The sequence below is a fragment of the Erythrolamprus reginae genome, chromosome 1, assembly GCF_031021105.1.
Source record: "Erythrolamprus reginae isolate rEryReg1 chromosome 1, rEryReg1.hap1, whole genome shotgun sequence".
NCBI classification, from domain to species: Eukaryota; Metazoa; Chordata; class Lepidosauria; order Squamata; family Dipsadidae; genus Erythrolamprus; species Erythrolamprus reginae.
The window spans coordinates 308676829-308703920 of record NC_091950.1 but is presented as its reverse complement, the minus strand read 5'-3'; the positions used below and the strand labels follow the sequence as shown (position 1 = coordinate 308703920).

General features: G+C 38.7%; 1 protein-coding gene across 4 annotated transcripts; it reads left to right on the top strand.

Moving 5' to 3' along the window:
• LOC139157102 (ethylmalonyl-CoA decarboxylase-like) lies at positions 1–23934 on the top strand. 4 transcript variants are annotated; one of them, XM_070733478.1, is made up of 7 exons: positions 177–196; positions 5630–5759; positions 8697–8918; positions 9394–9536; positions 12096–12148; positions 14815–14895; positions 22415–23934. In XM_070733478.1, exons 3-7 carry the CDS (start codon positions 8699–8701, stop codon positions 22818–22820), a joined length of 903 nt encoding a protein of 300 aa, XP_070589579.1. In that variant the 5' UTR covers positions 177–196; positions 5630–5759; positions 8697–8698; the 3' UTR covers positions 22821–23934. The 4 variants fall into 4 exon arrangements, with proteins under 4 accessions (XP_070589575.1, XP_070589579.1, XP_070589577.1 ...); XM_070733476.1 differs by lacking the exon at positions 177–196 and adding an exon at positions 7080–7263 and having other exon boundaries at positions 5573–5759; XM_070733474.1 differs by lacking the exon at positions 5630–5759 and having other exon boundaries at positions 1–196.
• Positions 23935–27092: the final 3158 nt, after the last annotated feature.

Here is a 27092-nt window from a genome sequence, read left to right as displayed (position 1 = left end):
TCGCTTCTAATCAAAATCATATTTTTGTTCTCACCGCACCGCACCGCTCCACTATATGGACACACACACCCTCCCCACCCGGCCGTTTCTCGGGCTGAGGAACTTTTGTTTTTGCAGTTGCGCTTTCCCCCCGGAGCTTATTCCCTGTAACACCGGAGTTTTGCTTTCTGGGAAGCGGCAGCGTGTATTAGAGAAGGTTAGCGACCCGGTCTCTCTCCCTCCCCCCCGCCCTCTCTTCTCTCTGATGTAGCTAGCACCTTGTTGCTAAACATTGGGCAGCTTGTATTTTATTCCCTTTTTTGGTCATTATTGGGGATTGAATCTCAGTTTCCTTTTCTTACTTGTTTTCTCCTGTTTGTCCGTAGTAGGATCACCTAGTAGTTGATTTAAACGCCTGTAACATTTCTGATGGGAGGTTGAAAAGGACTTGATCGACTAGATCCGAAGGGGAGCAAAGTTGATTAGTTCCTGTAATTAAATCGTGTGGATCTGTGTGACTCCTTACTCTTATGGGAGACTAAGTTGGCAAAGTCACACTCCGCATAAGCTCGGGGAAAACTACCGTAGTTGAATATTAACTGCTGTACAGGATGATTCCCAATTTAAGTTTTGTATTCATGAAGGAAGTGAATGAATTTAGTATTTTTCCGTGTTGAGCTGTAGGCGTGCGTGTGTGTTTATTTATTTCTCTATATTATGTGTGCTTTTCATTCTTCAAGCTTCTTGATTATAGTTACAATGCAGTTACTATATGCAATGTGATAGAGTGGAGTAGAATTATTTATTCTTTATTGGCCAAGTGTGATTGAGCACACAAGGAATTTGTCTTTGGTGCATATGCTCTCATATACATTTGTCAAGAATGAAGAATCATCTTAATCAAGTTACAATATAGTTACAATGCAGTTACTATATGCAATGCAATATAGTTATGCAGCTTAATGATGGAGAGATGAATGATGCATGCAGCTCTGAAGTAGTTTGCATGAGAACATAAAGTCTTTTTTTTTGCTTTGGAAGGTACAGTCCCAAATTAACATCAAACTCCTACGTTTTACTTCTCAGGAATCAGAAGTATGTTTGTGCTAGGTAAATTTGTCTGCAGACTTACAGAATAGATTGCATGGAACAGTCTGAAGACCTGCTTTTTCTGAATGAGATATACAGCAGCTTGGAACCCATTTGATGACATGTTATCAGGTTGTGATGTACTGTAATAGAATGTTTTATCAAGATGTCCTATGCAGTAATAAGGCTGAACCTTTCTTGAAAATCTAGCTACCATTTCTCTTATCTATATACTTATGTACTTAGGAAGCCTCAATGACACAGTGGAACTTACTTAAAGATAAATGTAGATGAGATAACTTTATAATTTGAAGTTTGACTTGACATTTGCTCAGGAATTCTTTATACTTGTTTTCTCTTTCCAATAGTTTAAAGATAATTAGAGTTGATGGTACAAAAATTGGTTTCTTGTACTGGGGCTGTTAACACAAATCTTTTCCCTTGAAGTTTAATGTGGGAGGACTTGACAGTTAAATGTCTACATGTGGTGTGCATAGAATTGTAATCACTATTGGCAAGAAATTATAAGGTTGAATTTTATTATCCAATTTACTGTCAGTCTAATCCATATGCAGCATTATTTCTGAATTGACCGTGCTTTTAGTGTCATCCTAAAAATATGTTTATAACTATAAGGGGCAGGGAGATGATTTTGAAAATAATATATCTGGGCAAATATTGGTTCAAAATATAATAGGATATACACAATAATAACATATCTCTTTCCTAGTAAAATCAACTTAGATATTCATTATATGATGAAACTGTATCACTTATTAAACAAAAACAGCAACCAAGTTATTAATCTTCTCTAAAACCTATCTATTAGAATTCCAGAGAAAATCAATATATATAATATACCAATGTTTCAGAATGGTCAGCCTTTTCCTTTCTATTAGAATTAGCATGCTTATAAATCTCTATTTTCAAAAACCTGCAAGGTAAAATGCAATTTGTTTTAATAAGTAAACATCAAAAATGTTAACAGAAAATGTTAGCTATTGTCTATCCTTCTTTTCTCTTTTCAAAATTTCAGCAATGCAACCTTTCAGAAATTCTCATTTTTTATAAATATAAAAATATATTCATTCATTCAGTAAATAATGAACGATCTTATTTTACAGGCTTAACAAGAATCAATCCTTGTTGAACCCTGGAACTGCTTTCTAAAAACACACTGTATTTAGGATAGCATTCTTCTAAGGAATATTATGCACCTAACATTCTCAAAACTAGGCCATGTATATAAACTATTTCTGTTGGCTAACATAGTGCATTACCCAGAAGCTCTCAAACTATTGAGTTCGAGCCTCAAGTGAATTTGAAGGGGATTGTAAAATTTGGGGGCCTTGCACTCACAAAGCAGGAGTCTTGTCAGAACTTGTTCCTGCTTTATCTGGCAGCTGCTTTTCCAAACAAAATTTGGAATGCATATTAAGAACACCTCAGCTTTGGGTACACAAACAGAATACCCTCTCAAAGCTGCATTGCTGTTAGAACTCACTCCTGCTTTATCTGTGGAAGTTTATAATAAAGCCAAAATTGTGTATAATTGCAACTTTAGAGAGGAGATATGGATACAAGATAAAAGTAGAATGAGAAACTGCAGTGGCTTTAAAGACATATTTCAGAAATGATGCAAAATTAATCAAGGCCTTCCTTCCCATTCCTTCCTGCAAATTTGATTTTAAATTTGTCTGTATTGATTATTTTCAATGGAAAGGTTGCATCTTTTAAAGTAGACTCATTTTGTTTTAATATACAGTATACCAACTCCCCCCGGAGATTAGAACTGCCCCTACTCTCCTTGCCTTTCGTAAACTTCTTAAGACCCACCTGTGTCGTCAGGCATGGGGGAACTGAGACATCTCCCCCGGGCATATACAATTTATGAATGGTATGTGTGTATGTATGCGTGTTTAGAAAATGGGGTTTTAAAAATGTTTTTAGTAGAAATTTAGATTTGTTATAAACTGTTTTTTTCCACTTTGCTGTGAGCCGCCCCGAGTCTGCGGAGAGGGGCGGCATACAAATCTAAATAAAGATAAAGATATATTAAAGATTAAATATAAAATTAAGTGGTATATTTATTTCTTGCCCTCCTCTTAGCACCAATAAAATAATTCAGATTCATTTATCATCTTAAGGAAATATGCCATAGCAAAGTTTAAGAAACTCTGCTGTAGTATATATTAATTTTTATCAAATTAAAGCTCTCCAGACATTAAGGGCTATAAATTACATTATCCATGAAGATTGTAGTCCAATACAGTGTTCCCTCGCTTTTCGCGGGGGATGCGTTCCAAGACCGCCCGCAAAAGTCGAATTTCCGTGAAGTAGAGATGCGGAAGTAACTACACTATTTTTGGCTATGAACAAGCCTTCCTTTAACACTTTAAACCCCTAAATTGCAATTTTCCATTCCCTTAGCAACCATTCAGATTATTACTCACCATGTTTATTTATTAAAGTTTATTTAAAAAAATATTTATTAAATGCAGACGAAAGTTTGGTGATGACATATGACGTCATCGGGTGGGAAAAACCATGGTATAGGGAAAAAATCCGCAAAGTATTTTTTAATTAATATTTTTGAAAAATCGGGGTATAGACTCCGCGAAGTTCGAACCCGCGAAAATCGAGGGAACATTATAACTAAAATGCACAATCTTGAAAAAACTGCTCTATTATAAGCAATGTGGCATCATCATTGTCAATTCTTAATGACCATATAAATATTCTCCATCATAAGCAATATGGTAAGCAATTAATTTATTGTAAATTGGAAAACACTTGATTAGCCAACCAAACCATTGAGCTCTTTGAAGTATATTTTTGAACAACAAAAATTATATGAAGTTAGAGAAATGAATTTACATGGTAAGTTTTGAAGGAAAGCAAAAATTGTAAAGCACACAGATTTCTTTCTAGTTATGATTACTATTTTGGTACCCCCACCCCTTACTTCAAAAGGAAGGTTGAATTTGTAAAAAAAATATCTGCACATTTCAGTTCTTATTTATCTAAGATCTTAAATATTTTATTATGAAAGTTGAAGGATAGAGTTTTGCTGCCTTCTAATATAATTTCTATTAAAAACCTCAATGTAAAGCTTTAGAAAAAAATATTTTCTGGTTTGAAAGTTTAAGATGTTTCACAGCATAAAGGTGCAACAGAATTATGCTCCTCATTAGCAACTGTAATTGTTCAGTTATAATTTGAGGCAATGTTAATTAAGGTGGAGGTGGCTTTGAGCATACACTTTACCTTCCTGTTCTCAAAAACATCTCTGTGATATTTAATTTTTCCTTCTTGATTATTTTTATTCCACCCATACCTCTTCTAGATGCGAATGAAACTAAGGAGTGTGGTATGAAATAAGAGTAGCTACTTGCAGCCCACTAGATATTGTTATTGTCCATAAATCTCGGATCTGCTGGAATTAAATCCAGTAACAATTGAAAGCAACTACTGGTAGTTTCTCATTCGGTAGAACATACTGTTTTATATCACGAAAAAAGTTAGATCGGGGCTGCTTTATATAAGTTCAAATGTCATCAATATGTTTCTCTTTCTTCAGATGATTATAACATTCCCATTCCTTCCTTGTTAATGGGCAGCCAGCACTGTATGTTGTCCCTTAACACTTTTGGCTATTGGGGTATATCTTCTAACCATATTTGCTGAAAAAAAACTGGTAAATTGTTTCCATATCATGAGATGGAAAATAGAAGGAAACTAATATGACCAGTAACATTTTTCAAATAAAAGAGCCCTCATCCACAAAATTATTAAATAACTATATGAATATGAAAAAGGCAGTAATCTCCTCCATTATTAGAAATTAAAAAACAGCAAAGCTTTTGACTCAATAAAAGCAATTACAATGATAGCAACAAATCATAAGGAAAATAGTTGAAAGATTATAGTTTTTAACCCGTTTTTAACCGTATTGTTGAAAAATCTTCCAAGATAATTTGTTAAGATTTGACTTCTTTTTATTATTTGTACTATTGTATTGGTTGTTTTTTTAATTGTTGTAAGCTGCCCTGAGTCCTATGGGATTGGATGGCATAGAAGTCAAATACATTAAATTAAATTAAATTAAATTACTGTAGCTCATCTCAATAAAATATAGTTCTGATCTTCCTCTAGAATTGGCTTCCTGATATGGAAAGCAGTAGTGGGCTTCACTTACCTTTGCTACTGGTTCAGAACTGTGAATGTGTGTGTGTGGTTTTGTGTCTATTTCCACCTTATTCACATCAGAATAAGCTAGAGAGGGTGTTTATCCTTACTTTTTCCTAATCTTAATACCCTTCAAAGATAATGCGATTGTTAAAATGCTTTATTTTAAACTGAAAGGGAATAAGATTCAATACTATGCTTGCATTGTTCTTTCTTTGTGGGGTCTTAACTTAGATAATGCTGTGCAGCGACTAGCATAATAGAATAGTGGGAAAAGGTAATTCTGCAGTAGCATCTGGTCTAAACTATTTCACTGTGATTCATAGTATCACAGTGAAGCCCAATTTATCCTCTTCCTTTTCAATTCCCATAGAGATTGCCATAGTGATGTTGCTGAAAAGCCTGTGAACCGCTGTAAACTCTATAAGCATTTTGAAGAGCCCTTCTCTGTTGCAGACTGCAGTAGTCTTGCTTTGAGCAGCTGAGTGAATTCTGCATAGAAAGTGAGTTTCGTTCCAAACATAGAATGAGTATTCTTGGGTTTAATTCTTCCTATAGCCCCTTTTTACTTCTCCAACCCCAGAGAATTAGAGAACTTTTATTATATCTTGGTAATTGACAGACTTCTGACATTTTACAAGAAATTGATGCAAATTATTGGCAATTAACCCACCCACCCCTGACATCTATAGATTCAGAGATCAGCCTATTGAATTTGGGAATTGAATTTGAAACGAATTGGAAATTTGAATCTTCATGCTTTCAGTGGCTATTATGGGAAGTATGGGCTGCATTTTTCCCCTCTCTGTCTTTAATTTTCAATCAAATTGGGTTCTATTGTCAGATTCTTATTATACCGAATTTCTGACAAATTGCAGCAGAACCTCTACTGTAGTCTCTCTTTAATCTTTCTACAACTTTTATATGGATTGACTTCACCCATATGCACATAAATTATGATTTTTAATTTAATTTAATTTATTTGATTTATATGCCACCCAATCCCAATGGGCGGCTTACAACAATAAATAATACATACAATACACTTAAGTTATTACCACACATTGTACAGAGGTGAATATCCTATGACAGTGACATCTGGCCTGCAGTTCCAGTTGACTTCTTACTGAAAAATATTCTCATGTTATTTAAATATTGGGAAAAACTTCAGCCAGAGGAAGACATGGAGAAATTCAGAGTCTTCGGAGAGGGGAGGCATACAAATCTAATAAATTATTATTATTATTATTATTATTATTATTATTATTATTATTATTATTAAATTCATAAATAATAATAATAATAATAATAAAATTCATAATTTTGATCTCTGAACTCTTGATTCATAGAAACATAGAAGATTCATAGAAACAGAAGATTTATTCAGATAATTTTGAACTTGTCCTAAACCAAGAAGGCTTCAGACTAGATTTAGCCTGCCGTATTTCATGTACTCCTTTTGATTGGATTTTATGTACATGAATAATATGTTCCTGCATTTGTCTGTTCAACATGGATTCCTTTAAGTACGATGTGTGGAATTAATGTTGCTAGAGTTTCTCATGGTAGAAATGATGGTTATGACAGGAGTAAGAAGTAGACTAGCTCCAAGTGCTATAGGTATAAGAAGTATCCCCATGTTGACAGAGGACGAATAATGCTTAAGTGTCTTCAGCCTAGTGAAATTTTTAGTCGTTCCATATCATTTTGTGGTGGGATTTGGGAGATTTATCTTCCTTGCCCTGGTGCTTGTCTGTGGAGCAACATACTTCTGAAGATCGTGCTGTCTGTGAGACATTGCTACAGCTTTGGTTGTTTTTCAGGTATTTGGGCTAGGATGGTAAACACCTTTGATTGGTTTGCTATAAAGGTGAAGATGAAGGTTTCCCTGTCACTTGTGTCTGACTATTAAGGCAAGGTGTTTATCTCTGCTTCTTGGCCAAGGGAGCCAACATTTCCTAAAGACAGTTTCCGTGATCACGTGGCCAGCATGGTTCTTCGCCAAAGGTGCATGGAATTTATTATTATTATTAATTTATTTAATTTATATGCCGCCCACTTCCCAAAGGACTCTGGGCAGCTTACAACAAGATACATCTAAAAAACAGTTTTAAACCCCTTATATAAAAATATTCATATCTTTTGTGGCTGGATGTAAAAGATGTGTCATTTGATCAACAGGTTTGCCAGCAAAGCCAGGTCATTTTGGAAAGCCATTAGGATGGGGCAGTACGGATCTCGGGAGGAAGCTGGTTCCAGAGAGCCAGTGCCGCCACAGAGAAGGCCTTCTGCGGCCCCGCCAACTGACACAGCTTAGCTGATGGGACCCAAAGAAGACAATCCTGTGGGCCCTTATTGGTCAATGGGAGCTGTGCGGCAGAAGGTGGTTCCAAAGATAGTCTGGCCCTAAGCCATGTAGGGCTTTATCGGTGATAATCAGCACCTTGAATTGATTCGGAATGCTATTTTCTGCAGTTTATCACTAATTGTAAAGTGAAATGATATATTTGTTAACCATTAGAATCAGAGCAGTGAGATGGAGAGCTATATCAATAGTTTAAATAAATAAAAACCAGTGAAAATAATGCATCTGGGTAGCTTCTGCTGAGTTCAGACAGGGGTCTGACCTGACCATGTCAGATCCAGTGCAGCCTCTCTGACCTAGGTTTGACAGCAGGGAAGACATGTCTGACTAGCCAGTTCTACAGACCAAAGCAGTCCACATAAGACTCAGGACCTCCCGGGAAGGAATGGGGACAGGAAACAAAAGAGTGAAAGCAGCCACAACAGTTTCATCCATTGTAAAAGTGGGGATTTCAGACAGCTTTGGTCCATCCGTGGTGACAAAACATGCAATGGGTTAGGATTCGATGGGTTTGAGCCACATAAGGGGAATTTACACCTGAATTTTAAACATTAACCAAAAACAAGAATTTTTGCATATAAAATTCTCATTGTGTAGAGCCCTCTGTAAAAATAATTCAGAAAGAGGTCGAATATGGAATTATTAAAACTGATTGTATTCAATAGACCCAGGTTTCCTATATAGATGTTTCTTCATTGTGTGATTAAAGGGCTTTCCCTTTAGTCCTTTCCATTGATGGCTGAATTTGTTTCAACTGATAACAACAAAGGCAGCAATAGTGTAAAAACTGGGCTGTTATCGGGGATCAAGAACTCAGAAACCTGCCTATTCCTAGCATGTTTTTTCTTATAGCCATTTGCCTATGTAGAACAGAGTCCTTGTTTCTCCCCTAATCAGTTCTCCCTATTAGTCTGTACCAGTTTATGTTACTTCTAGATACTGTTCACCGTATCTAGGACTGTTTTGAGACCTTGTGATTAAGTTGAAGATGTTGATTTTCTTCCGCAGGTCAAGTTGCTTGATTTTTGAGTTTTAAGAGACACAAGATTGCCACTGCCCTTATATTCTTTTTCAGATATGAATCTTTTATTATGGAAGAATTTCCACAGGGTTCTTAAAAGCAGGCTGTTCCAGCAAAGAACACTGTGTCTATATAATAACACTGATGGTTTTGAAGAAGGTGAAATAAAGAAAAAGCTTCAGCAGTTTATGGGCGGCTCTGTCAACCTGTCCAAAGAAGATGATGGGATTGGAGTGCTTACGCTGAACAATCCAAGGTTTATGAATGCATTTACAGGTAATAACAAAAACTGACAGCAGGCAAACTTAAAAGTGACTTATCAATTATTGGGAGAAGGGGGATTTAAATCTCTCAGTTGTGCAGTGGCATTTTGATTTGAACAAGGACATAATAAAGTTTCTCTCTCTCTCCCTCATCTCTGTCTGTCTGTCTCTCTTACACACACACACTCACAAACTTTCTGGAGTTTGCAAGAGCATCTGTTTTTCCTACTCTGATCTCAGCAGTGTCACTTGCTGCTGCCAGTATGTTGTTTGATGTGTGGATGTGAGCCGACAGTTAATACTGCTTTGGTAGAGAAGCTCTCCTATCTCCTCTGTCCCTTTGATTTAAACTTTGCCTTGCAACTTTCCTTCCCAGGAATAATGAATTATAAAAAGATAAATTATGAATTTATATTCCATTGCTGTTACAAAGCTGTACCCTAAAGAGGTTATTTGACTGCTTTTTTCCCTCTCTCTTTTAACGGCAGGAACAATGATGATAGAACTACAGGAGAGAATTACTGAATTAGAAGATTGGAAGGATGGGAAAGGACTTATTATCCGTGGTGCGAGAAATACTTTTTGTTCAGGATCTGATCTGAACGCAGTGAGAGCTCTTTCCAGCTCTCAGGCAAGTGATGGCAGAAATTAATTTAGAATACAGACCTTAAACTTTGGACACATTTTTTTTCTTTTAAAGAACGTTGGCCTTGAACTATAGTTCTGCAAAATGTAATAATGACAGAACATATTTTGGGTTTGGTGCTAAGTTTGCAATTGGCATACCAGAAACAAAAATGCAATTTGAAAATATTTGAATAATTGCTCCTTTTCTTCAGTATACAGTAATACCTCATGATACGAACTTAATTGGTGCAAGGAGGAGGTTCGTAAGACGAAAGGTTCGTAAGACGAAACATTGTTTCCCATAGGAAACAATGTAAACTCAATTAATCCGTGCAACAACAAAAAAACCCCCGCAAAAAAACGCTGCCGCCCGGCTGTCACCTTTTAAAACAGCCTGGGGGCTTCGGTGTTGGGAGGCAGCCCGGTTTCAGCTTTCCATCCATCCACGTCACTTCGCCGCTAAATCGTGTGGCAGCAAACATGCTTTGGGGGTTTGGCTGGGGGGGAGGGAGTTAGGAAGGTCCTACTTCTCCCCCCCAGCCAAAACCCCAAAGCATGTTTGCTGCCACACGATTTAGCGGCGAAGTGATGTGAAGGGATGGAAAGCTGAAACCGCCCGGTTTCAGCTCCCCATTCCTCCACCTCACTTCGCTCCTGTCCTGGCTAAATCGTGTGGCAGCAAACAGGTTTTGGGGTTTTGGCTGGGGGGGAGAAGTAGGACTTTCCAGCAGCCTCCGAACGCCGAACGCGGAAGTTCGGGTTTGTTCGGCTTCGGGAGGCTGCTTGAAAGCCGCCCGGCTGTTTTAAAAGGTGACCGCCGGGCTGGGGGGCTTCCCAGCAACCTCCCGAACCCCGAACCCGGGTTCGGGGGGTGCTGGCAAGCCCCCCAGGCCGGCTGCGACCTTTTAAAACAGCCGCGCCGCTTCCCATCTGTCTCCTGAAGCCGAACGCAGAAGTTCGGCTTTGCCGTTCGGCTTCAGGAGACAGATGGGAAGCGGTGCGGCTGTTTTAAAAGGTCGCAGCCGGCCTGGGGGGCTTCCCAGCACCCCCCGAACCCGGGTTCGGGGTTCGGGGGGGTGCTGGTTCGTAACTCGAAAAAAGTTCGTAAGAAGAGGCAAAAATTTTCTGAACCCCGGGTTCGTATCATGAGTTGTTCGTAAGACGAGGGGTTCGTATCTTCAGGTATCACTGTATTTAACTTGGATAGAAACCGGTAGATGGTAGCTAGCTTGGAAAGCATAGTTGAAGTCATAATGATTTCCCACTTATCAATTGCTTTGCTTTATGACAGAGCTCCCAATCCCAACTGTGGCTGCTAAACAAGAACTACTTGTAGACTGCTTGGCCCTTATGCTCAGAATAGTTTGCCCATTTCAGAGGTAAGGGAAGAATATAACATTCACTTTGGGTTTCAGATCAGACCATAGTTTACATGGAAATATAGGAGAAGTGTGTGTGTGGGGGGGTTATGTTTAATAGAACTCAGCCATATCATACACTGGCAGTTTGACTACTTTGCTAGCCAATAAAGCAATAACGTTACAGGAAATCACTGGCAGGAGTGTTGTTTTCAGGAGTTAATGACAGAGTTTACAGGTTCATTAGTCTTTCTGCAGCTTGGAATTTGACTTATTGCAAAGGAGCTATAATTGCAGCCTTTCTCAACTTGATGTCTTCCCTTCCTGTTAAGTTGGGCTACAGTCCCCATTCTGATTGGACAGAACTTTAGGTCACCAAGTGAAGGATGAAGGATATATATAATATGACTCTTCTTAATTTAGGAGAAAGATTTCTATTCTAAGCTGCTTAGAGTTCAGGCTGGGAGTGTAGATAAACCTATTATCAAATATTACAATGAAGAGTAGAAACCCCTTACGTACAGAAAACAGAATGCCAGACTAGGTAGGACTTCACTCTGATCACATCTCTATTTGTACAGGGTTTTTTTAAAAGGGGGGGGGGGGAACAGCACTATGGTATACTGTATTTGAAAATGTTCTGAAATTCTTTGAAATTTATATATAGACTACACAATGTCTAGATTAATACCTTGATTTCACTGCAAATTATCAAGCATTAGTTTGCAAATGTTAATAAATCCTGATCATAATATTGCAGAATGACAAAACAGCAACCAAGTTAGGAAAAAAGGCAAAAGAAAAGAAAAAAGAAAAAAGGATTAATATTATGAAATAAAATTAAAAGAAAAACAGCAGGGGCTTAGCAAGCTTTCATGAAATCGTGCCACTTTCTGTACATACTTTTAAAATTGTGCAAAAACAGAGAATCTCTGGTAACTGAAGGACATTTTTCTCTCAAATCGTTTGCAATAGGAATAGGAGAAGAAAAGGGGGAATCTCCCTCCCTACCTCTCTTTTAACAAGAACCCAATCTCCTAGAAAAAATATTCTGTAAATAAGTTGAGCTGATTGTTTGAGAAACGTATGGTATTTTTTTCATGTTCACCGAGGATCAAGATACTTGGAGCACTAAATATACCAAGCAGGCTCTTCCGTTTTTATTTTTTGAATATTTCTTGATATTTTGTTTCTTTGTTTTCTAGGATGGGATGAACATGTGTATGTTCATGCAAAACATCTTAACCAGACTCATGAGGTAGTTATGTTCAGCGTTTGTTTTGTGTATTTTTCTCCTCAAAACGTATGAAGGTACAATATATATGAAATTTAAGCATCATCTGATAATGTTATGGTGCACTTTGGTAGATCCAGAAATACTTGAAAACAGAATAATTGATTGTTATAAGAAAAAAAAGTCTGATTTTTTAGAATTTGTTGATTTAGGGTCTTTTCTTTTTTAATTACTACTTGGGAATATGCCCTTTGTAGACATCAAATTCCAGAAACTAAGAAGCGTTGAGGTCTTATAACATACCAAACTCCTACAAATCCATCTTCCCTGTCATAGAAGTCAGTCATCTTGAAAATTTGGCAAGTCTTCTTTTTGCAACCTACGTAAATCCATGAATGGAACACATGCAGAGAATAAAATATGAGTTTAATCCACCATCTGTTATCTACAGGCTCTTCAGCATCTTTTACTATCTATTGTGGTGAGCAGGATGGTGATTCCATTTATTAGCCGCTCTCAGTCCACTTTGGAATGAGCAGCATATGAATGGAATGGAATGGTATGGTATGGTATGGTATGGAATGGTATGGAATGAAATAGAATAGAATAGATAGGGATCCATATTTCCCTTCAATGATACTTTATGTCATATTTCTGACTTCTGTTTTATAAGGGCTATGGGAAACGTTTTGATCTGGTCACTTGAGATGTGGAAAACATTGTAAGTCTTTGATATTTAAGCCCATTCCCATCTTTAACAAGCTGTAGGTTTATCATTTCCATGGACTTAATAAAAAGTATTGACTAATTCCTGTTCAAGATCACACAAAACCTATGAGACAGTACACAATGGGCTAACGAAGAACCAAGGGGCAGTACATAGTGAAGAGAATTAGGAGAAAATCCTTAGTAAATTAATTTTGTGCTGTGCTGAAGGGCTGGGCCAAGACATACAATGATATACAAAGGACAAGATGACTCTCAGTCTCCCAAGGACAAAAGCCATCTGAATCGGCAATGGAAAGTTACTTCACCACTGGCTAGAACTGACCCAATTTCCTTCTGAGAAATGTGTATTTTTAATTTCTTTCTATGACTAGATTTAATAAGCACATTTAAAGAAACAACCTAAAATTGAACTTTGTATCTGTTGCTGTGTCACTTTTTTTTTGTCCATTTACGCTCCAGTGATTTAGAAATAGCAGGGGAAAATGTATTGATTTCTGGATGTAGTGACAAATAATTTAGTTTAGGGGATCATTACCCTAAAGCTATGATGATGAACTTATGGCACGTGTGCCAGGGGTGGCATGCAGAGCCCTCTTGGTGGGCATGTGCGAACTTAAAAGCTGCTCTTCCGAGTTCTGTCACATGCCTGTGCACCAGCCAGCTGGTCTGTCACATATATGCACGCTGCCAGATGCTCCCTTCCGGTTTCTGGTGCACACATGCATACCGGCTGGCTGGTCTTCATGCAAAGACCAGTTGCCCAGCGCGCATGTGTATGCTGGAACCTGGAGGAGAGCAGCTGGCCAGATCAGCTGGCCAGTGCATAAACATACAACAGAACCCGGAAGTACAGCTGGCCGCCCCATCCATGTGCACCAGCCAGCTTCTGTCTTCCAGGTTCTGGCACCCTGGCACATGTGCACATGCGCTCCAGCTTCAGCATTTGCTGCTGAAAAGGTTAACCATCACTACCCTAAAGGCTTCAACAATGGAAGTTCTCTCCTCATATTTATTTACTTGTACCACAGTATTTATATTCTGCTCAAATTAATAGGGACTCCGAGAAGCACAATAGAGATTTGTTTGTTTGTTTATTTATTTATTTATTTATTAGATTTGTATGCCGCCCCTCTCCGGAGACTCCGAGCGGCTCACAACAGGAATACAAAATACAAATCCAATGATTAAAAGCAAAACAGTTAAAAAACCTTGATTAAAAACACTCATGCAACTCATGTTTGTTTGTTTAATTTCTATGGTGCCCTTCTCCGCAGACTCAGGGTGGCTCACAAGGTACAATAGAATATATAAGAAATCTAAATTTAAAAATATGATCTAAAACCCCACTTCGTTAAAAACAATCATCCACATTCATCCCATATACTTAGATCCATATTAAAACAAAATGACAAGAATTACATTATTATAACAGCACATTTTTAGAGCTGTGGTGAAGAGTGACTATTGGGTTACTGGTTTACACTTTGTTTTAGAACTCCTGGGCTGGGAGCCTTAGTAGACTTACTCTAAATGTTTTGATTGGATGACTCAAGTGCTCGCCCTAATGCATTTCCATCCTTTCTTTGATTAATTGGTGTATACATCAAAATTATGAGTATGTTTAGAAAAATTATGCATTACTGCAGCATATGTTTGGAATATATTTGATGAAATTTGAATGAATTCTCAGGAATTTTTAAATTCAAAATATCTGTCATAATCTAATTTTGTTGGTTTGGATTGTGTAGCCTCATTTAGACGGTTGGTGTTAATTCTGAATTTCTAGTGGGGTGGGTTTCAACCACACTGAAATATCCCCACAGATCTTGTGCTGTTGCTAGTCTTCTGCTTAAATGATAATTCATTTGAGATGAATAGGCCAATTCCTGCTTATATAATGTTGTGTGTTTTCAGGTTTGTAATGTTTGAATTGTTTCTTTTTTATTTCTCCTGTTATTTAGGTTACCTCTAATCACAGCTGCATTAGTTCAAGGGAAAGCGCTAGGCGGAGGAGCAGAACTAACTACTGCATGTGATTTCAGGTAAACTTCAAAGCATCACTCATAATTCTGGAGCCCCATTCAGATGCTATTTCCTCCCCAAATTCTCCCAAGAGGAAATGTGGTAGCAAATCCAGGGTTATCTTAACTCTTATTTCCTTCCTATCCTAATCCTGTTCTCGTATGATATACACTGCTCAAAAAAAAATAAAGAGAACACTTAAACAACACAATATAACTCCAAGTAAATTAAACTTCTGTGAAATCAAACTGTCCACTTAGGAAGCAAATACTGACAATCAAATTCACATGTTGTCAGCACATTCAACTTCGTACAGTACAAAATATTCAATGAGAATATTTCATTCATTCAGATCTAGGATGTGTTACTTGAGTGTTCCCTTTTTTTTTTTTTGAGCAATATATCTTAGTATTTTCCTTTAGCTCATTCATTCATTCATTCTATCCTATTTGTCTGTCTGTCTGTCTATCTGTCTAATCTATCGCAGGATATATTTTAACGTGTGCACTTTTTGACTGTTTGATGATTTAATTTTATATTGTAAAACACTGACCTAAGATAACTCTAACTTTAACAAGATATGTATTACTCCAATTTGGCTATCATATAATTCTGAACTCATATTCCATTTAGTTAAGACCCACACCATTTTTATTTTATTGTGATTCATTTAGTGGTTATAGGCCCTTAACTACTTCATTTGGGTTCACAGTTGTTATGGAAGCCATGAACTCCTGATTCGCCAAGTGAGGGCAAGTAAAAATCACTTTCACTTTCAGAGTACAGTAGTCCCTCGCTATACCGCGCTTCACCTACTGCGGCTTCACTTCATCGCGGGTTTCTGAGGAAGTCGATCGGCAGATTTAAACAGCCCGCCGAACTCGATCGGCAGGTTTTTAAAAAAAATATATATATCTAAAATTGTAAATACTGTATTTAAATACTGTATCTAAAATAAATACTGTGTGGGAAGGGTTTATAAACACTTAAAACAATGAAAACTTACCAAACAATTACAATATAAATACTTAAATAAGTACTATCAGTCGATAAATTCCCCATCGCGGATTTCACCTATCGCGGCCAGGTCTGAAACGTAACACCAGCGATAGGTGAGGGACTACTGTACTGGGTTCACCATCTGACCCATCAACGTTTGTCCTTGTCATTTCTATGATTTTCAGAAAGCAATAATCACAGCCACTGCTTCAAACTGAGGTCTCAAAACATGCAGGATTAAATCCTGTGCAAAATTTCAGTCCTGTAAAATGCCAATAAGCTGAGACCTGCAATTGGATTTGATCTGTTCTGCTAACTTCATCAAGGCATTGCAGAGCTGAAGTTGTGAGTTCTCTCAAGCACGCTTCCTGATTCTCCTCTTCTTGCTGTCTCTCTCCTCATTTCTTTTTTTAATTGTGTCTTTACACAACTGGAAAAAGACCAGGATTATTTTTTTTGTGAATTTACACATGGTGTGTGTGTGTGCTCTCTATGGCAAATGCACTTGGCAAGAATGATAGGAAAGGAAGATTTGAATAGAGGTGTATTCATATGTTGGCATAGCTCTGCGTCTCCATGCCAACTGTAGAAGTGATGCTCAGCATACCAGTGGTTTCTTGTCCTCTCCTGGCCCAACTTTTTGTTTATAGGAGGCCAGGAAAGGGACGCATGATATTTATTTTCACTGATTTAATAGAGATACTACGTATTTGTCTTACTGTAGGCTGTAAGTGCAAAGCATAGTTCTATGATGTATACTGCCCAGAGTCCAGAAGTGAAATCCAGCAGGTTCTAACAGGTTCCGGAGAACTGGTAATGGTAATTTTGAGTAGTTCAGAGAACCAGTAGTGGAAATTTTGAATAGTTCAGAGAATCGATATGGAAATTTTGAGTAGTTTGGCAAAGTCTGCGGCATACAAATCTACTAAATAATAATAATAATAATAATAATAATAATAATAATAATAATAATAATTATTATTATTATTATTATTATTATTATTAAATTAACTTCCAAATACCACATCTGGCTAGCCCCAGAATGGGATGGGAACGGAGATTTCATTCATTCATTCATTCATTCATTCATTCATTCATTCATTCGATTTTTTTATGCCGCCCTTCTCTTTAGACTCAGGGCGGCTTACAACATGTTAGCAATAGCACTTTGTAACAGAGCCAGCATATTGCCCTCACAATCCAGGTCCTCATATTACCCACCTCGGAAGGATGGAAGGCTGAGTCAACCTTGAGTCGGTGATGAGATTTCCTTCCCACAGGAGTGGGGAGGGAATGTGGATTTTGCAGTATCCTTCCCCTGGAGTTTAAGTTTAAGTTTAAGTTTAATCAGATTTGTATGCCGCCCCTCTCCGCAGACTCGGGGCGGCCCCTCTCCGCAGACTCGGAGTGGGGTAGGTATGGACATTTTGCAGTATCCTTCCCCTGCAACACCTACCGAGCCACGCTACGCCCATCAAGCTGTGTCCACAGAACTGGCAATTTTTTAAAAATGGATTTCACCACTGCTAGAGTCACTTTTTGAAATGGGCAACTATAGAAGTAGCTATAAAGTACCTATTTATAGCTACTTCTATAGTTGCCCAGGTAGATGATGAGAAAAAAGACAGTCTTTTCAGTTGTAGCTCTCCTTTAAAAAAAAAAAGACCAGCTAAAACCTATCATTAGAGGCCTTTAAAATGTAGAGAGATTACCTTATTCAGGTCATTGTTGGCATTCAGGTCAATGCTAACTGCTAACTTATGTAGCAGTTAGCATTTCTGCCTGCAATCTGTTTTTGTCACCTGGGTCCCATATGTTGATATTTTGTCTACTATTTTAAAATAAGTCATCATTATTATAAAATGCCTTGAGCTCCCTTGCATAAAAGAAAGAAAGGGTCTGTGCAAACCAAACAGGAAGTCTGTGGCGGGGCCTTTGAATGGTAAACGTGACAGGATACAGGTGTTTGTCCGGCCACTACCTCTTTTGTCAAATCATGCCCCCAAATGGCTATTCTCAGGCTTGTCTTCTTCCCTGATGAATTTCACATTAGTCCCATAGTTTTTACATGCCTCCCATGTGTAGCTTCCTCCTGTCCCTTAATGTGTATCCTCATTTTTTTCTGGCCCATATGCCCTTCTCATTTCCCCCCTTCACCATAAAACTGCACCGCTCCACAATCCCAAGCACCACATAAGCAAATATTGGAGAGAATATGAAGATATTGTTGAGACATGTAGTTACTGTCAGAAGTAGATATTTACACCGGCATGACTATTCAGGCCTTTGGTTCTATTCCAACACTGTTTAGCAGTGTCATTAGCTTCCTAGGAACTGTGCTAATTCTCTTCTGCAGTGTGATAATAGCTTCAGGATTGTATGGTACTTTGTATTTTTCCAAAGCCCCTTTTTAAAAAGCACAATAAAGAATGACGGTATATTTCTACAAAGGTGTGATAAATAGCAGAGTCTTGACTACAGTTACAATTAGCCATTTCCTACTACTTTTGTAAGGTGTAGATTAATATCCCCATCCATTATTACTCTTATCAAAGTTTGCCTGTCCTGTCCTACTTACAAATACTGCAAGCTATCCAGTTTGCTCTCTGGAGTATCACTTATTTGTTTCAGTTAAATGCTTCGTACGGCCTACTTTTTTCCCCTATTAACTATATGAAACATTAGCCTTCTTTTCAGTGTACATCACTAACTGGGTCAGTTTAAAATTAATTCAAGACCAAGAAATTACATTTGCTATTGTGATATTACAATTCTTGTACATGCACATTATGCATGTGTTGTACTTTGGTTTTATGGATCTCTCCAATCTATGCTGCATTTCAGATGCTATATACTGTATCTGGAGAGATTTTGAGACCTTAATGATCCTATACTTTTCTGGACATATTTTTTTCAAAACTATTCACTTTCATAAGTAATTGCAGCTTTCATCAGTAGAACATGGATTTTAGTTTGGTGCTGAACGCACTGAGATGCTCTTGCTTTATTGAGTGCCAATCAGTTGGATTGATATTTTAGAGTGTCAACTTCTTTTTGAAGAAAGAGATAAATAATAACCTGTCTATGGAAAGTTTGTGCTCTTTTCCTAAAGTCTAATGGTTTTCTTTTAAAAACACCTCAATAAGTAATAGTTTTCCATTTAATTTTGAGTTTGACTAGGTGAGAACAACACATTACTATAGTCACTTACAATTCATGTAAATGGGGTGGAGTTGATTATTATTATTATTATTATTATTATTATTATTATTATTATTATTATTATAGTTGAAAGGGACCTTACAGGTCATCAAGTCCAACCCCCTGCTTACGCAGGAAATCCTACAACACCCCAGCCAAATGGCAGTCCAATGTCCAAAGTTGGGGAGTTGACAACCTCCGCTGGCAGGCCGTTCCACTGGTTGATTGCTTTCACCGTCAGGAAGTTCTTCCTTATCTCCAGGTTGAATCTCCTTGGTCAGGTTCCAACCGTTGTTCCTCATCCGGCCCTCTGGTGCCCTGAAAATAGTGTGACCCCCCCTCCTTTCCGTGGAAACCTCTTAAGTACCTGTATACAGCTATCATGTCCCCCCTAGCCCTTCTTTTTACTAGACTATCCATGCCCAGTTCCATCAACCTTTCCTTGTATGGCCTAGTCCCCTTATCATTTTAGTTGCTCTTTTCTGCACCCTTTCCACAGTCTCTATATCTCTTTTGAAGTGTGGTGACCAGAACTGGATGCAATACTCCAGGTGCGATCTGACTAGGACCTTATAGAGTGGTATTATTACCTCTCTGGTCTTGGAGTATATCCCCCTGTTCATGCAGCTTAGGATTGTGTTGGCTTTTTTAGCTGCTGCTGCACATTGCTGGCCCATGTTTAGCTGGTTATCCTCCATGTCTCCAAGATCCCTTTCACAGTCACTTATGGTAAATGTAGTTTCGCACAGTTTGTATGCATATTTTGGGTTTTTTTTGCCTAGGTGCAGGATTTTACTTTTCTCTACATTGAACTTCATTTTGTTCATTGTACAAGTCTGTCTAGATCTTTCTGAATCCTGTGCTATCCTCTGGGGTGTTGGCCACTCCTGCCAGCTTGGTGTCATCTGCGAATTTAATTAATTCCCCCTCTATTCCTTTGTCTAGGTTGTTGATAAATATGTTAAAGAGTACTGGGCCTAGGACTGATCCCTGTGGTACCCCACTGCCTACCTCTTTCCATGTGGACTTAGTCCCATTGAGGGCTACTCGCTGGGTGTGATTGGTCAGCCAGTTTTCAATCCATCTTGTTGTGTTACTGTCGATCCCACTCTTCTTTACTTTGGAGAGTAGAAGGTTGTGGTCCACCTTGTCGAATGCTTTGCTAAAGTCTAGGTGTATTATGTCCACTGCGTTTCTCTGGTGTACTGATTTGGTCACAGTGTCGAAGAATGAAATGAGGTTGGTTTGGCATTTGTTTCTGACAAATCCGTGTTGGCTTGTGGTTATTACGTTGTTTGATTCAAGGTAGTGACAGGTCTGTTTCTTGATTATCTTTTCTAATATTTTCCCAGGAATAGATGTTAGGCTGATTGGTCTATAGTTTCCTGTGTTTGGGGTTTTTTTTTTTTGCCTTTTTTGTAAATAGGGACCATGTCAGCTCGTTTCCAATCATCTGGCAGGTCTCCTGTGATCCAGGATTTTTGAAAGATGTGATACAGAGGTTCAGTGATGACATCAGCAAGCTCCTTTAGGACTCTGCGGTGCAGTCCATCTGGTCCTGGTGATTTGTACTCATTGAGTTCCAATAGGTGGTCTCTTACTGTATTTTTATTAAAGTAGTGTTTTGTTCCAGTTTTGATTTCTGCAGCTGTGATACAAGCTTGTTGTTTTGTTGTTTCTTTGTGCGTGAAAACAGATACGAAAAAGGTGTTGAGCAGTTCTGCTTTCTCTTTATTGTCCGTTACTTCTGTGCCATCTTCTCTTTTTAGGGGACCGACTGCTTCCTTGATTTTTTTGGGGGGGTGTTTATGTGTTGGAAGAAGTATTTTTTGTCTTGGACTTTTGTTGCTAGGCTTAGTTTGTACTGGGCTTTTGCTGTCCTGATTTTTTCTTTGCAGATTCTGGCTGTTCGTTGGTAATCTGCCTTGGTTATGTGTCCTTCTTTCCATTTTTTGTACCTGTCTTTTTTTTCGTTCAGTTTGTTTGCTAGGTCTTTGTGTAGCCAAGGTGGTTTGTTTTTGGATTTTGTGTGCTTCTTTTTCATCGGGATAGCATTGTTTTGGGCTTTTGTGATCGTGGTTTTTAAGATCTCCCAGGCTTCTTGTGTGGTTTTTCCTTTTAGGGTTGTAGTCCAAGGGATCGCTCTCAAGTTTTCTCTGAGTTTGTTAAAGTCCACTTTTTAAAAATCTGGGACTTGGTTGTTGTTGGGCCCAATTGTTTGTGTTACTATTATATTGAACTTGAGGATGCTGTGATCGCTTTCACCAAGCACTCCATCTGTTTCAACCCCTACTATCACTTCTCTATTTGTGAGAATTAGGTCCTGTGTGGTTGCCCCCCTAGTTCCCTCCTTTACTTTTTGGACTATGAAGTTGTCTGCAAGGCATGTCAGAAATTTGTTCAATTTTTTGCTTGGTGTGGAATTATTTTTCCAGTTAATGTCTGGGTAGTTGAACTCTCCCATTATTACTATAATGATATTTCTATTTGCCTTCCTGCAACTGTTTCTTTAGCTTAGCGATCAAGGTAATGAGAAGAGCCATAGAAGTTCTCTATCTCTTGGATATGAAAAGATAGGGAGAGAGGAATCATTCTCATAGTTGCGATTAACTCATGATGCATATTTAAAATCTCCAGCCTTTTATATTTAGGAAAGACATGCACAATATAAGTGTAGTTACGCAGGGCAAAGTACACACATAGACATCCTTCAGCATAAGTGGAAGATCACAGGCTAGAAAGGAATGCTTTAATCCTGATTCCTGAATTAAGCATGTACTAAACTTGATGATCTAAATGGCTCCTCTCAAATGGCTTCTGTGATGACATGTATACAAGTACATATAGTAAACAATCCATGGTTTAAAAGCTTCTGTGTATTTTCACTGGAAAAAGATGCTTGATAATATTGTAATTTCCCCCAATACCTAATTATCATCTTTGTTATTAACAGTGTGATATGTGTTTATCCGTTGTAAGTATAATTTTTAAATATTTGAAAGGTGAAAGTAAAACAGGAGGGAAATATTTGAGAAAGATATGCTGATGAACATAAATGTTAAGACTGTTGTAATTTTTTTTCAGCCAGAATGTCAGCATTAGATCTAAAAAATACTATTTAGAAATTCTGGATTAACGGACACTTTAAAAATGATCTCTTTTTTTTATATTACTTAGGGTAAAATTGCACATCAATTTTCTGATACTTGGTTGTGTCTAGTATTATAAGGTATTCATTGTCAGTAACTTTAATCTAGTACTGTGGTTTGCATTGAAATGAAGCTAAGATGGTATCATTGCAACACTTTTAAAGAGAGCTTTTTCTTTTTTCCTTGACAGGTTAATGACTCCAGAGAGTGAAATTAGATTTGTTCACAAGCAGATGGGCTTAGTACCAGGCTGGGGGGGAGCTGCCAGGCTTACCCAAATGCTTGGCAGCAGCCCTGCCCTCAAGTTGCTGAGTGGTGCTGTGAAACTGGATCCACAGAATGCCCTTCATATTGGCTTGGTCGATTCCATCTTGTCCTCATCTGATGAACACGAGTCTCTGAGAGAAACGCACACATGGCTTAAGCTATATACTACAGGCCCCGCTGAAGTCATTCAGGCTGTGAAGAAAGTTGTTTCGGCAGGAAGAGAGCTGCAATTAGAAGCTGCCTTGAGGAGAGAAAAAGAGATATTTGGAAGAGTTTGGGGTGGTCCTGCTAATTTGCAGGCCTTGGCTCAGAGAACAAAACATAAATGAGACCATTTTCATCTTACTTTCTTCAGCTAAAACAGCTTCTTCCAAAGATGACTGGTGGGAAACCTTCCAAACATGATGAACTCAGTAGGTGTTAGCCTTATTAGGACAGCTCTCCTGGAATGCCACTGGCACTGCATTGACAATTAACTATAGGTGCCACCCCAGGTTGTTTTTTCAAACAATACTCTCGTTTTCTGGTCTTGCTTGTTTTTCTATAACGACTCCCACCCTGATGGTGCCACTTGATATGAACTCACTTGGAAATGAATGTGCGTGAAGTGGCATGCATTTATAGTGTAAGAACCATAAGACTAGAGAAAATAATTTTCCTCAGATTTTTTTAAACACTGTATGTGTGGTTTGTATATATAGATTTTCTGTTGAGGATCTGCCTTTTTTAAAGACGGGCTTAGTTGACATTGGTAACCTCAACTCTGTATAGTTTTGCAGATGATCACAAATAATTTATGATTCATATATGTCGTACCTTTGAATAACTAGCTCACTGTGAATTGACTGATAACCCCAAATCAAAACTGAAAAATGCCAAATGCTTTTTCTTTGTATTGTAAATAGTTCCTTCTATATTTATCTATAAGCAAAGCTCCTGCCTTCAAGCTTCACATCTAATTACTGGGTTCTTGTTCTGTGAACAGAGCTCTTGGAAACATTCCGTTTCATTGTGAACTTCTTACTCTCACTATTTACAAAGTTGAAGTAAGGAAGAAATATTCACTCAGATGTAGGGCAAAATATGATATTTTTTATATTCGTACTACCAGTTGCCACATTTATGAAATTTATTTAAAGGCTTGAAGTCTATGCAGCACAATAATAGTACCAACGGTCAAAAGATAACATTCTTTGTGCTAATTAGCTTGTATGAAGCATCTTGGATAAACCAGTTTTTTTCAGATGTCCATATGCACGCATTTACTCAACATATGGTAGAAGTAAAGTATCTACTGTACTCAGTACATTCTACATACACCGTGTTCAGCTTACATTAGCTGGTCAGACATAATTGTGTAAACAAAGCTATGTAACATTTCTGATGCACTTCCCAAAATGCTTTGGAATACACGTTGTAGTAAATAGAGCACTTGAATATGAATTTTTCCAACAGAAGTTCATTTTCCCAGGAGAGTGCAGGAGTTGGGTTTTACATTTTCTGAAGGACTATTTTAGAATCAAATCCAAACAATTGCATAACTTTAAAATTAATTTTGATGAATAAGCTTAAACTATAATAGTAAATTCAACAATCTAGGCACTGGTTGGGAGTAATGTCTTTGCTTATTAGCTGACACATCATACACACAGCTGCATACATATCTACTCTAATGTATTAGTATATTCCAGTGAACTTCCCCCTAAAAGGTAAAAGTATATATAAGATTACAGCTGTGCTCTAGACCAGCGTTTCCCAACCGGTGTGCCGCGGCACAGTAGTGTGCCGCGAGACACTGGCAGGTGTGCCGCAGAGCTACGGAAGCTCCAGCTGGGCAGGGCGCTGCCGGTGCCGACCTGGAGCGCCCGCTCGCAGCTGTCCCCCGGCTCCTGCCCGATGCCGCGGTTTCCGGCGCTCTCCTGCTGAGCCCCAAAGAAGGAAGGCAGGAAGAAGAAGGAGAGCTTCGTTCTTCGTGCCTTTTTCCCGCCTTCCTTCTTTGGGGCCTAGCAGGAGAGCGCCGGAAACCACGACATCGGGCAGGAGAGGACAGGAGAGAGCGCGGGCCGGGCCGGGGCGCAGAGGCGGGCCGGGGCTGGGGAGCGCGCGGGGGTTGCCCTTTTGGTTTGGAGCTGCAAGCGCGGCTCCCCGAGGCAGGCGGGCAGGCAGCTTCCCTCCCTGCGCCTTTCCCTTTCCCAGCTGCAGCCGCACCCCCCCGGTCCCCCCGCCAGTGCCCTCCCGCCGGGCCCTGGCGTCGGCGGCAAGTGTCCTTTGGGGCCCGGCGGGAGGGCACTGGCGGGGGGAGTGGGGGGGTGGCTGCAGCGGCCGCAGGCAGTCGCGGGGAGATGGCGGCGGCGAGAGGGAGCTCCAGGCGGCGGGAGCTCTCTCTCTCAGCTGACTGCAAGTGGGAGCTCTGACGGTGGCGATTGGACGTGCTGCTGGACGCCGTACTGCTGGCGCTGCGGGCTTGGCATATACGGCGTCCAACAGCACGTCCAGCTGCCGTCAGGGCTCCCGCTTGCAGTCAGCTGAGAGAGAGAGAGAGAGAAAGAAAGAGAGACATATAAGAGAGGCAGAGAGAGAGACAGCAAGAGAGGCAGAGAAAGAGACAGAGAGAGAAAGAGAGGCAGCAAGAGAGGCAGAGAAAGAGAGACATAGCAAGAGAGGCAGAGAGAGAGAGAAAGAAAGAGACATAGCAAGAGAGGCAGAGAGAGAAAGAGAAAGAAAGAGACATAGCAAGAGAGGCAGAGAGAGAAAGAGAAAGAAAGAGAGACATAGCAAGAGAGAAAGAGAGACATAGCAAGAGAGGCAGAGAGAGAGAAAGAAAGAGAGACATAGCAAGAGAGACAGAGAGATAGCAAGAGAGGCAAAGAAAGAGACATAGCAAGAGACAGTGAAAGAGAGAGAGCAAGAAAGAGAGAAAAAAGCAAGAAAGAGATAGCAAGAGAGAAAGACAGAGGAAGGGAAGGAGGGAGAGAGAAAGAGCAAAAAAGAGAGGAAGAAAGAAAGAGAGATGGAGAGAGAGAAAGAAGGGAAGGAAGGAAAAGAGAGAAAGAGGGAGAAATAGAGCGAAAGGGACGAAGAGAGAGGGTTTTTTTGTCCAAACTTTTCTTTAGCCCACCCCCCACCCCCCACCCCCCCTTTCAATGTTCCCCAGGATTTTGAAAATATGAATAATGTGCCGCGGCTCAAAAAAGGTTGGGAAACACTGCTCTAGACCTTAGATGTCAAAAGTTTGAAGTAGTGGGTGATTGCCTTAAGAGACCTCTGTTAAACTAAGTTAACTGCTTTTGCTGAAGAAAAGAACTTCTTTGCTGAACTTGCCTTCATTGAGTACCTCATTTGTACACTTTTCTTGAGATTAGAGTAGGTGCGCTTCCCAGCAGGCAGAAGGATGAAGAAAGTGACAGGGCTTCCAGAAACAAGATAATTTTCTTGACAAGATGTGATATCTGTTGAAATTAAGGTGTGGTGCTATCTTGTAAGAAGATTTGAGCATCTGTTTTTTAACTGCAAGTTCACTAATTCACTACTAGAAAAGGAGATATGGGAAGGAGAATTTTTAAAAACCAGTTAAGCCCATTCAGTTGTTCATGAGTCATATTTTCTGTGGCAAAATACTTATTTGGGATGTCTACTTTTAATTGGAGTCCATTGTGTCTAGTCTCTCATAAAATGATTTCATATGTGTATTAAACATGAATACTTAAATATTTAATATTAAAATTTAAGTTTCTTGTGAATGTGAGAAAAAAAAGAATATGAATTATGTCATTGTTCAGAACCTTTCAATGTTTTGTTTAATTTTGTAAAGGGGATCTATGGGCAGAAATAAATTATTTTAATAACTCCATTGCTCAGATTTCCTGGTTGTTGGCAAGTAGAGTAGGAACTGATGCAATTTGATATAAGACAGATTTGCTAATAACGGAAACAATAATTATGTGTCTGCTGTTTTAGTTTTTTAAAGTATTGAGCATCTTGCTCTATTGTATATAATCTTGTATCTACAAAGCTCTAAGATGTTTAGAAGCAACTTGCCTAAACATTTTAAGAGCTATGGTTCATGTCCCTTGGTATGTGACAATTGCTTTCCCGTGCCTGAAATCCAGATTAGCTTCTATAGATGTGTGTGACAGACTGTGTTGCTTAGTATAATTTGATTCCTGAATTAAACAAGTTTACCAGATTGCCATCTTAAACAAAATTTTAGTACAGAAGTAGCATACATAGTATGTCAAATAAATAATTATGTGAGATTTAGACACTATTATTTTCAGTTATTGGGAATAATTTTGTTCAACCTACATTTGATAAGCTCGTAATACAAAGTACATATCTTTATATGTTTTGCAATATATCTCAGTAAGGCAACTACAACTACAACTGTTTTGAAATTAAGCTATAATCAGGTGGCACATTGCATTCTAGAACTTCTCAACTACATTACTTTATTTAATTACGCTGCTAAAGTATTAAAGGGTTTTTATTTTTTAGCTTTATTATTTTTATAAATAATACAAGGCAGTGAACATATCTAATATTTCCTCCTTTTTTCTTCAAAATAACAACAGCTCACAGTGAGGTGGGCTGGGTTGAGACAG

Coding starts and splice junctions, on each gene's coding strand:
- LOC139157102 (XM_070733474.1), top strand. CDS start 8,699: ATGAATCTTTTATTATGGAAGAATTTCCACAGGGTTCTTAAAAGCAGG. Junction 8,919..9,393: donor GTTTATGAATGCATTTACAG/GTAATAACAAAA, acceptor TTTTAACGGCAG/GAACAATGATGATAGAACTA. Junction 14,896..22,414: donor ACTACTGCATGTGATTTCAG/GTAAACTTCAAA, acceptor TTTCCTTGACAG/GTTAATGACTCCAGAGAGTG.